At 41.0% G+C, this 10,761-nt stretch overlaps 1 protein-coding gene across 1 annotated transcript in view; it reads left to right on the plus strand.

The window, feature by feature from the left end:
* The window catches only part of LOC139621505 (serine/threonine-protein phosphatase PP1-beta catalytic subunit), a 28,652-nt gene extending 19,032 nt beyond the window's left edge, over positions 1-9,620 (plus strand). The window contains exons 4-8 of the mRNA XM_071478074.1: positions 51-155; positions 2,608-2,679; positions 5,473-5,624; positions 6,848-6,982; positions 9,028-9,620. Of these exons, the coding sequence (XP_071334175.1) occupies positions 51-155; positions 2,608-2,679; positions 5,473-5,624; positions 6,848-6,982; positions 9,028-9,132 (569 nt within the window). The 3' untranslated portion in view covers positions 9,133-9,620. The remainder of the gene's footprint in view (positions 1-50; positions 156-2,607; positions 2,680-5,472; positions 5,625-6,847; positions 6,983-9,027) is intronic.
* The last annotated feature ends 1,141 nt before the right edge of the window (positions 9,621-10,761 follow it).

Consider the following 10,761-nt stretch of genomic DNA (forward strand, 5'->3'; position numbering starts at 1 on the left):
TCACTATATGGTTCTTTGCCGCCTGACTCATTGTGTTGTTTATTTTACAGGTAAACGCAGATTCAACATTAAGTTGTGGAAGACTTTCACCGACTGCTTCAACTGCCTGCCCATCGCTGCCATAGTGGATGAGAAAATCTTCTGCTGTCACGGAGGTATTCCTGTTCAGACGCTACTGATCATTACGATTTATGGAAAAACTAAAACATGCCCACATTCTGATGCTACTGGATCTGGATCTGCACTGAAAACTAACCACATGGTCATGGCACATTGTTTCATTTGTTTGGATCATATTTGGAATTGAATCAACCAATACTTACCTAGCAGACTTCAGTAGCCGCTGCTAGCTTAGCTCAGGTTTGTTTTTAGCCACGTAGTTAGGCTAGCCAGTTGTTTTTTCTGGCTTTTCCTTTGTTCATTTTCTTCTGTGTAAACGAGGACTGCAGATTTGGCGTCGAACTGCCAGTGGACTTTAGATAACTTCCACTGCCTGGAGAGTCAAATCCAGAAAAAGAAAAGGTTGGCCAGCAGCTTTCTGTCTCTGCTGTTGTCCAGTTACAGTATACCCTGATTGATATCAACCAGTGCTAGAGCCGGTGTCAAAATGGAGAGCCCGGTGACTGTGGAGAGTGGCTGATGTGGTGGTGTCCATCATCTCCAACACTGTAGAAGCCAAAGAACTGTGCCCCATCATCGGCACAGGTCCTGGTCCTACTGGGTACTGAGTGAGGTCGAATAGGAGCCAGCCCCGAGACCCCAGTACTTCCAGACTTATTCTGATCAACAACCTCGGTCATATCAGAAAATCTCCTTCCACTGTCAGTAGATCAATATTCCACATGGCCACTAATGGCACAGTTCTCCAACAATCCAAGCTGACTAAATCTGATTTTAACCTTTTTTTTCCAATTTCCTAAAGCAGTGTGGAAAGTCTGTTTTTATCTGCTATTCTCACAGTAGGTTGTGCTACAGCTCATTTCAGCAGGCTGCTGAGTCTTCATACTTGGCTTGAGTCTGCTTGTAGAGCTCACAGTATGATGATGGGATGTGCTAATACTGTCAACCACAGCATCCTGTTAGGACAGGCTGAGGCACTGGGTAGGACTATCACAGCTTTAGACTGGTTCTCCTCATAGCTGTCAAACAGCAGGTACTGTCTCCATGAATGGCCACATGTCATGTTTGCTAAGAATGGTGTCCCACAGGGTCAGTTTTAGGACCAATTTCATTTCCTTTCTACGTGCTTCCCCTTGGATATTATGAATAGACACAGTGTTTAATCTCACTGCTATGCTGATGACACACAGATATACCCGCCACTGATTGTAGAAGGACGAGTTCACTGCATGATGTCTGTGCCTGTGATGTCAAAAACTGGATGACCCAAAATTTTCTGCAAATCAAGCAGAAACAGAAATTGTTGGAATTGATTCCCAACATACAGGGAAACAAATCTTGCCAGCTGTAGGTTCCCTGTTGGAGCACACTCAGCCTGTTGCAAACAATCTCCTGCCGTTTGGTTTGAGCAACTTTCGTTTTCATCGAAGAAATATTTCCGAAATACGATCTATTCCATCTCTCAAAGACACAGAGGCTATTTTATGTGCTTTCATCTCTTCAAGCCTCAACCATTACAAATAGTCTTCTTCACCTGCCTCTATTAATAGGCTCCAGACTGTACAGAACACAACCACCAGAGACTTTTAACAAGTTCCAAGAGAGGTGAACACATTACACCAGTTTTAGCCTCCTCGCACTGGCTCCCAATATGTTTTAGAATAGATTTTAAGACCTTACTGTTAACTTTTAAAGCTCTTCATGGCCTTTCTCCATGTTATATATCTGACCTCTTAGCTCTATGCTAACCAGTTGTTTGCAGCCTGAGATCCTGGGCCAGAGGTCTTTTAGCCTAAAAACGAGGCGACAAAGCATTCGCAGTCGGAGCTGCTCCGGAACGAGCTGCCTGAGGAAATCCAGCCAGCAGAATCTGTCAACTGATTAAAGCTCCTCTTAAAACAATACTTTTTCATCAGTTTGTTTGTTTCTTTGGATATGGCGGTGCCCTGCGTGGCAGCGCCTCCACTGGCTCCTGTTACTAACCGACCACTCTAGCATATTCTGCTGTGCACTTGTCCTTGTGTCTCTGTCTGAATGACAATAAAGTAAATCTTGAGCCTACTTTCATTGAATTGCGTTTCCCGATATAACTTAATTTCATCCACTACCCAGTTTACTTGATTCTAATAGATTTTATGGATTTAATTGATTGCCCTTTTTCTGGTGAGACTTTATTTTGTTTTATTTGTACTTTGTTTGACCTGCTTGTTTAAAGAAGCACTTTGTAACGTGGGTTTAGAAAGGTGCTCTGTTATAAAGATTATTCTGTGTTTGGGTGCATATAATCCAGAAATCCACATCTGTGTTTTTGTTTTGATATTTGCAGCATTTGCTCTGATCTGGAGTATTAGAGATACAGTTCCTGTCTGTGTTTCTGCTTACTTATCTGATGTGAAGTAAATGGGTCAGAGCAGGTTTATCGCTGCACCGATGGGTGTTAATACCTGCACGGGTAATTGTGTAATTGTGTTGTCGTGTTGCCCACAGGTCTCTCTCCTGACCTACAGTCTATGGAGCAGATCAGACGCATCATGAGACCCACAGATGTGCCTGACACAGGTAGGTCAGCACACGCGCACACACACACACACAGGCCAGCTGTTTCTCATATCAATGTACCTCTGTGTATAATGATGAGTTTTCATCACAGCTGTACAATTTGAGATACTTGTACTTCCCTTTAGCATTTTCATTTGAAGCTGTGTTACACCTCTATTCCCAAACATTCACCAGTCGGTTCTCAGATTAAGATTTTACAAAGAAAGATCACTTTATGATTATGTCATAAAATGTGGTGCATTCTTGTAGATTAGTTCTCAGATCTCTTGTTTTTCCAAAGCAACAGTTGCAACAACTGAAGACACAGAGTTTAATACTACATGTGACAAAGAAAATCGTCAAAAGTTAGAAGCTTTAACAAAGAGTGTTGGACATCTTTGCTTGATAAATAACTTCAAGTATTTGATATATCAAGAGCTGCCGATTAAGTTTCTGTTGGCCTAATCAATTGATTAACTAATCTTTTCAGCTCTAGGTGATATTGCTAATGTACAAGTGAACCAAAGATTGTCCTAATTCCATACACAGGATCAGGATCAGGATCAGGATCACGCCTGAGTCATGCCTTTTTTGATGGATTGTTTATTAGCTATTTAAAACCCGACCTTCTGTTTTTCAGTGTTTTGCTGTTTTGCATGTATTTCAGTGACAGTTTTCAGGTGAAACGCTCCTGAAGTGCTGTTCTGAGTTGAGTACTCTACTTGCACTTGAGAGTTTATTCATGGTGGAGATGAAGAGAGTGTGCCTAAACCCTCCTGCTACAACAGAGCCATACTCTGCAGGAGTATTATACAAGTTACCACTGGACATTGCACAAAGTATAACAAGAAACTTTTAAAGCCTCTATTGTTGGCGAAATGTGCACCAGGTATGATGTAGGACAGAAAATAAAAGTATTATCAGATATGACTCTGGACTGACATATAAAGAGCACAAAAACATTCCCATTTTAGTGAAAACTGTATTCACACACCACTATCTTACTTGATGATACCATGTCCTACCAGGTTTTTTTATTCTGAATCCGACCCCATATTTATTTTATCTTGTCAGAGCAGGAAATCGGCCCCAACTGACCAAAAACTCAGAAGTGACACGGGTTTGGTCCTTTCTTAGCCCTAGGAGTAAAAACACTTCATCAGCTTTCTCAACTAAAATGACTCGTACCTCTGCTGATACTCAGGAGGGCCAGGAGTCTGTAGGCATCGACATACTTGCACATTCAGTGGCAGGACAGATGTTTATTGATGACAGTGAGGCCATTAAAAGATGCAGCTTTGGCAAAAAGTCTAATTTCTGGTCTGACCGTGTGTGGGATGCAAAGGCTCACGCTCTCACCACATAATCAACAATCTCACAGTGATGGGGTAAATGCAGCTTTGCAACCATGAATATTTTGGTCTGTGGTTCCTGCAGTGATAAATCAAGCTTTGATCGCTCGTACAGGTCCTCCAGAAACGTGCACAGATTCATTCATGACACTCAGCTCTTACTCAGAGGTAGTTTTCCTTTACTGGGTTTCCCTGGAGTGATTCTGAGCTGCCTGATAAATACAGGTCCTGATTCCAGTCCCTGTGAGCTCAGCTAATGATGGTTCTGTCTCTGCTCTTTATAATTTATGTTGTATGGTCCTAATACCAGGTAAGGACACAAGGAGTGAGGACCTGCTGACTGTCAGCTGTTTCCGTATAAATCCTTGCACTTTGAGGTGTTTTTGTGTAGTTGGTTCAGATAAGGTGATACTTACCATAAAATAAAAGAATGATACAACTTTTTATTTTATTTTGTTTGCCCCTCTAAAAAGTACATACTTCTTTGTAAGTCACAGTAAAACCAGTGGATTTGAAGCCCCTCTCAGTCTTTGCCCTCTTCATTAAACCTGGTTGCTTTTGTCCTTATAAGGCAGCCAGTGTACAGGCCCTGGCAGCCACTGTCTCAGATCCTCTTATGGTCCTTCAGGGAGACTCTGTGTGTGTATAAGCGTGTGTGTGCTTTATATCCAAAGGGAGACTCTAAACCTGAATACACACTAACCCATGGGGACCCACCATGATGCGTCCAGACTGCTTTTTAGGGTTAAGACTTGGTTTTAGGAATCAGGTTACAGTGAGGGTAAGGGTTGGGGTGAGGTATTTAGTGTGTTGTTTAAGGTTAAGGTAAGGGGCAAGGGAATGCATTATGTCAATGACTTGTCCCCATGGGGATATAGAAACAAACGTGTGTGTGTGTGTGTGTGTGTGTGTGTGTGTGTGTGTGTGTGTGTGTGTGTGTACTTGCTACATAGTAAGGACCAAAAAAAGTATTTTACTAACAGAGTGAGGACATTTTGGGAAAGTGAGGACATTTTGGCCGGTCCTCACTTCTTCAAATCACATTTTGAGGGTTAAGACTTGGTTTTAGAGTAATGGTTAGAATTAGGTTTAGGTTAAGGTTAGGGTTAGGGTTAGGGTTCGGCACTCAGTTGTGATGGTAAGGGGCTAGGGAATGCATTATGTCAATGAGTGTCCTCACAAAGATAGAAGTACAAGTGTAAGTGTGTGTGTAAGTGTGTGTGTGTGTGTGTGTGTGTGTGTGTGTGTGTGTGTGTGTGTTACTTTCACACCAGATGTGAAGGTGACTTCCTGTAGTTAGAGAGCGAGTGGATTTACAGCAAAGCTTACAGAGATGCTGTGACCTCAAACATGAAGATGAATCATGACTTATCTTCCTGTGTGAATGCAACAGTTAACTCCTCTCTGAACAACATTAGGTGGGTAGTAAGATGTAGTTAAAATTGTGTATTTTTCCCTCCAGGCCTCCTGTGTGATCTGCTGTGGTCTGACCCAGACAAGGACGTCCAGGGCTGGGGGGAGAACGACCGTGGTGTCTCCTTCACCTTTGGAGCTGATGTGGTCAGCAAGTTCCTGAACCGCCACGACCTGGACCTCATCTGCAGAGCCCACCAGGTACCACACAAACACACATCCTCTCATCATTAAACCCTTTAAATACACAGGTAACCACCTGAACTAAACCTAACACAAGCTGGACTGATTCATCAGGCTTCCTCGGAACATCTGTCAAGTTGTGGCTCAACACAGCCATGTGTTACCATAATGTGTTTAAAGCTTTATTAGTACGAAGCACATCACTGCTGAAAAACATCCTTGTTAGATGATGATGTACACTGCATTCAGAAAGTTTTCAGACCCCTTGTTGCAGCCTTATTGATTCATTGGAGTCTACATGTGGTAAATTCGACTGATTGCACTCAGAAATCAGGGAGAAAGGCCTTGGTAAGAGAGGTGACCAAGCACCCGATGGTCACTGGTTGAGCTCCAGAGATCCTGTGTGGAGATTTGAGAAACTTACAGAAGGATAACCAACCCTTGTCGTGTTTCCTCCGGACGTGATGCTGAGGCCAAACAGTTCAATCTCGGTTTCATCAGACCAGAGAATCTTGTTCCTCACAGTCTGAGAGGCCTTTAGGTGCTTTTTGCTAACTTTCATTGAGGAGAGGCCTCCGTTGAGGTGGAGAGCTGCAGTGATGGTTATCGATCTCCACACAGGATTTCTGGAGCTCAGCCAGAGAAACCATCGGGGTCTTGGTCACCTGACTCTCAGCTCTTTCAAACTTCTTCCATTTAAGAATAATGGAGGTTGCTGGTCACAAATGGTTTATTTTTAGCCTTCTCCGGATCTGAGCCTCAACACAATCCTGTCTGAGCTTTGCAGGCAGTTCCTGGTTTTTGCTCTGATATGCACTGTCAGCTGTGAGACCTTATATAGACAGATGTCTTTCTAAATCATGTCCAGTCAGTTGAATCTACCACAGGTGGACTCCAGTAAAGGTGTAGAAACATCTCAAAGATGAGGTGATCAAGAGAGACGGGAGGAAGCTGAGCTACATTTCATCTGAATCCTTGTCAATGTGATATTTCAGATTTTCAGATCTTCAAAAAATTTTAAAATTCTGTTTTCACTCTGTTTTTATAGGACATTGAGTTTAGATTGATGAGGGGAAAATGTTTTTTTTTCTGTTTTGTTTTTTAATTTTAACATAAAGCTGCAACTTAACAAAATGTGAAAACACTGAAGGGGTCTGAACACTTTCTGAACACACTGTATATGTAGATACTGTGTATCAGGTCTGGAGTGAGTAATGTTCCCGTGTGTCTGACGCCCCCAGGTGGTAGAAGATGGTTATGAGTTCTTTGCCAAGCGGCAGCTGGTGACTCTGTTCTCGGCCCCAAACTACTGTGGAGAGTTCGACAATGCGGGCGGCATGATGAGCGTGGATGAAACCCTGATGTGCTCCTTCCAGGTACGCAGGCACGAGGAGTCACCGACATGGTGCCGACAACCTGCATGAAACAGACAGGAATATAAACACCTCACAGTGAAGAGTCTGAAGTAACTTCACCACCACTGCACCACAAGATCTGAAAGTCTACAAAGTCCCACCGAGATTTTGATTTCAAGGGAGACCTGAGCAGATGTGGCTAAAAATATACTATTAGCCACAGGATACTGGAGAACAATTTTTATTTTTTTATAAATATATAAATATATATATATATATATATATATATATATATATATATATATATATATATACATATACACATATGTTTAAGGGGATTATGCATCATCAATAGGCTAAATCTTAAATCTTAATACATCTCTATGACCACTAAATGATTTGCCAAAGGTTAGCAGTCACTTTATGGCTCAACTACCTCAAGTGCCACCTGTGAGGCTTTGGTTTGATGGCTGGTAGTTAGGGTGTGTGAGGCGTACATACACACTTGAGTGTGCACAACATGACAACAGCAGTGGAGAAGTGAAGAGTGGCTACACTTATGTGTTCAGGACAACGGAACGTTGTTTGCACACAGTTCCAGTCCAACACTGACGAGAGAAACTGAAACTGGTATCGATCCTATTGACCCTAGAATTGATCTTCAACAAGACGCAGCACCTGAAGTATTGATATGTTGGGATCAATCTGCCCACCCCTGGTGTTTAGTTCGTTTAGGCTTCATTTGTCCCAATCCCACCCGTAAAGTGTATCAATCACAACAGCCCTGATTGTTTGCTGTAACTAGAAAACCAAACAATAAAGGTTGTATAAGCCTTCAAATAAGATGAAAAATTGACAATTACATGTGGTTAAAAAAACTGTATGATATCGCTCTACCTGGGCTCTGAATACCTCCCATGATGTAGGAGTGGTGAGACTCCATATTCTACTTCTACACTAAAATATATCCATAAAAACACAAAGTACAATTCATTTAACAAACGAGTCCCTTATGAGGAAATAAAGGTAACTTATTTTGACATGAAGCATTTGGCTCTTACAAGTGCTAACAATCAGGCCTGATCCAGGTACCGGTTTTTAATGGAATGTTGATCGGTCATTTAAAGTCAAATCCACTTCCTATCTTTTGTGCACTGTGGGTAGGCTGCTGCCGAAATGTTGCATATAAATGCAATGCAAATGCATGTAAATCCTATCCCATCAAAAGCATAAACAAAAAAAAAAAAAAAGGAGAAGTCAGACAGAGAGGGTCAAAGTCTATAGTAACACAGAGTAAATATGTAACAAAAGAAGTAAAATAGACATCACTCAGTTATACTGATATAAAAAAACTCAGTAAACTACATTTGCTTTCACCAAAAAGTATGAGATGAAAACATACTCATACTGCAGGACAGTCCTCTCCTTCTGTCGTTTGTTTTTGTATGTACATAGTGAAATAAAGATGACAATATTTCCCTCCTTGCTGTACTGGAGTAGAAGTGTAAAGAACTAGAATTACCACCTTGCAGTTGTACGCCTCCACGACTCAGACTAGTTTCAGACGTTCAGATTGTTTATCCATAGTCATATAACATATTACTCCTTGAGGAGTCCTTGAGATGTGTTTTGTGAGGTCACTGTGACCTTTGACCTTACGCTACCAAAACGTAATCAGTTTGTCCTTCAGTCCAGGTGAACATTTTTACCAAATTTAAAGAAATTCAAATTTAAAGAAGGCCTCGGTGTTTTGGTGCGCTCTGCACCATTCACTAGAACAAATTCCTTGTACGTGAAAACATACTTGGCAATAAACCTGATTCTGATTCTGATTCTGATTCTGATTCTGATTAAGGTGTTACAGAGATGTTGCATTCATGCAGGCAGGTCACTGCGACCTTGACCTTTGACCCCCAAAATCTAACCAGTTCATCTGGCGCAGAGGCATAAAAATGGAAATGGTCAAATACAAGTACCTCAGATAGAGGCTGTGAGACATTTTACTACATACACAGAACAGATTGTTGTATAATTTAAAAAACCAACGCTTGCATTCCTGTTCCCAGATCCTGAAGCCATCTGAGAAGAAAGCCAAGTACCAGTATGGAGGGATGAACTCTGGTCGGCCCGTCACTCCTCCCCGCACAGCCCAACCTCCAAAGAAACGATGAAGGATGGAGGGAGGAAGAGACACAATGAGACGGAGATGATCGTCAACGACTGTCTCCCGTTGGCTTTTCACAACATAAGTAAAAGCAACACTTTGGCAGAGGAGAAAACAGATGAACACAACTGTTTTAAAAGACACACACTCAAACCTGTCTTTCATTTACATTTTTATTTCTTCATCCACCTCTGAACTGCTGTCACACACTCTTCTTTTTCCTCAGTGCTTTTTTTTTTTCTCTCTGCATCTGTGTAACCTTTTGAAAACAAGCGTTTAAAAGAAAAATGAAAAACAATATGAGGGTATCATTCTGTAGCATATTGGAGTGTTTCTTTTTTTTTTTTGTCTTTTTGTCCTTTGCCTTTTATTTTTGAAAACAGAACGACAGCTAGTTTAGTTTACCACATTTCCTTACTTCCCTGCCTGTACAGACACAACAGGTATTAATGACGACTGCTGGGTTTTCAATAAATAATACAGGGAATAAATCCATCTGGATGTTCTGTGTGGTTCTTACAGTTAATAACTTCTCCAGAGAGCTCGTTTTCGATAATGAAACAAAACCTGCACGTGAACAGTACAACAAGGGTGAAAATCTCAAGGCACTTTACAGGCAAAGGTCAAGAACTTTCAGTATTACTGGGAGAAACCCAACAGTTCCCACAACACTTGGTGACGGGAAAAAAAACTCCCTTTTATGAAGTTATCTTGAAATACAGTGCACTCAAGTTTAACTAAAACTAATTCATGTATATTTACAAGGCAACATTTAAAACCTTTTAGCATCACATTATGACAAACTAAATTTGGATTAGCTTATTTTGAAGTTTACTAGTCTTATTGCTTTCCTATAGCTTGTTACAGTGGTGACCAGTGTGGGGGCTGGGACACCTTAAAGGATCCCCTGATCCGTTAAAAATAATTGTGAAATAGTGCATACTTCATGTCTTTGGGCCTCTATAAATTTCATTTTCACCATCTAAAATCATAATCGCCAGCTTTTAATTGATACCTCCAAGTCAATGAATCATTTATTTTGAAGGATATTCATGTATCGACTTGATCATGATCCTGCAAACTTTGGTCTTGAGGACTTGTTACTCAGACGACAGGTCCAGGTGAACTTTGTCTATCAGATCATCAACAATGAAATCAAATTAACTTGGTTAGCCATGAACAGGTGTCTTCAAACATGGTTTAAATAATCCAGGTTAACATAATGTTATTAACACTATTACAATAACATAGGATTATGATTTTTATCAAGCTAAACCACTTCTTTGAATGCAGTTAGGGGATGGACTTTTTTAATCTTAGGTTATCTTCAATAACCATGAGCTCTTATTTTGAAATGAAGGCATGAAACCATGATCAGCGACTGTACTCTTGATTGGTTGGGACGTCAGCAGCAGCTAGCTCATTGCACTCTTTCTGTGCTGCCATTGTACAATAATTATTTTAAAGCTTAAACATTTTCTACCTGAAACTGAACCTGAGAAAATCTTCAAACAAGTTTAAATTTATCATATTTTCAGGAAAGAGTTTTTCCCCTCCATGTATCATGAGATCACACCTCAGATATCAGGTAGTTAATAAGCTTGTTCATTCAGAAAAGAGCTGTAGATCTCAATGC

The sequence above is a fragment of the Trachinotus anak genome, unplaced genomic scaffold, assembly GCF_046630095.1.
Source record: "Trachinotus anak isolate AG129_WGS33_773 ecotype Australia unplaced genomic scaffold, CSIRO_AGI_Tana_v1 ptg000005l, whole genome shotgun sequence".
NCBI lineage: Eukaryota > Metazoa > Chordata > Actinopteri > Carangiformes > Carangidae > Trachinotus > Trachinotus anak.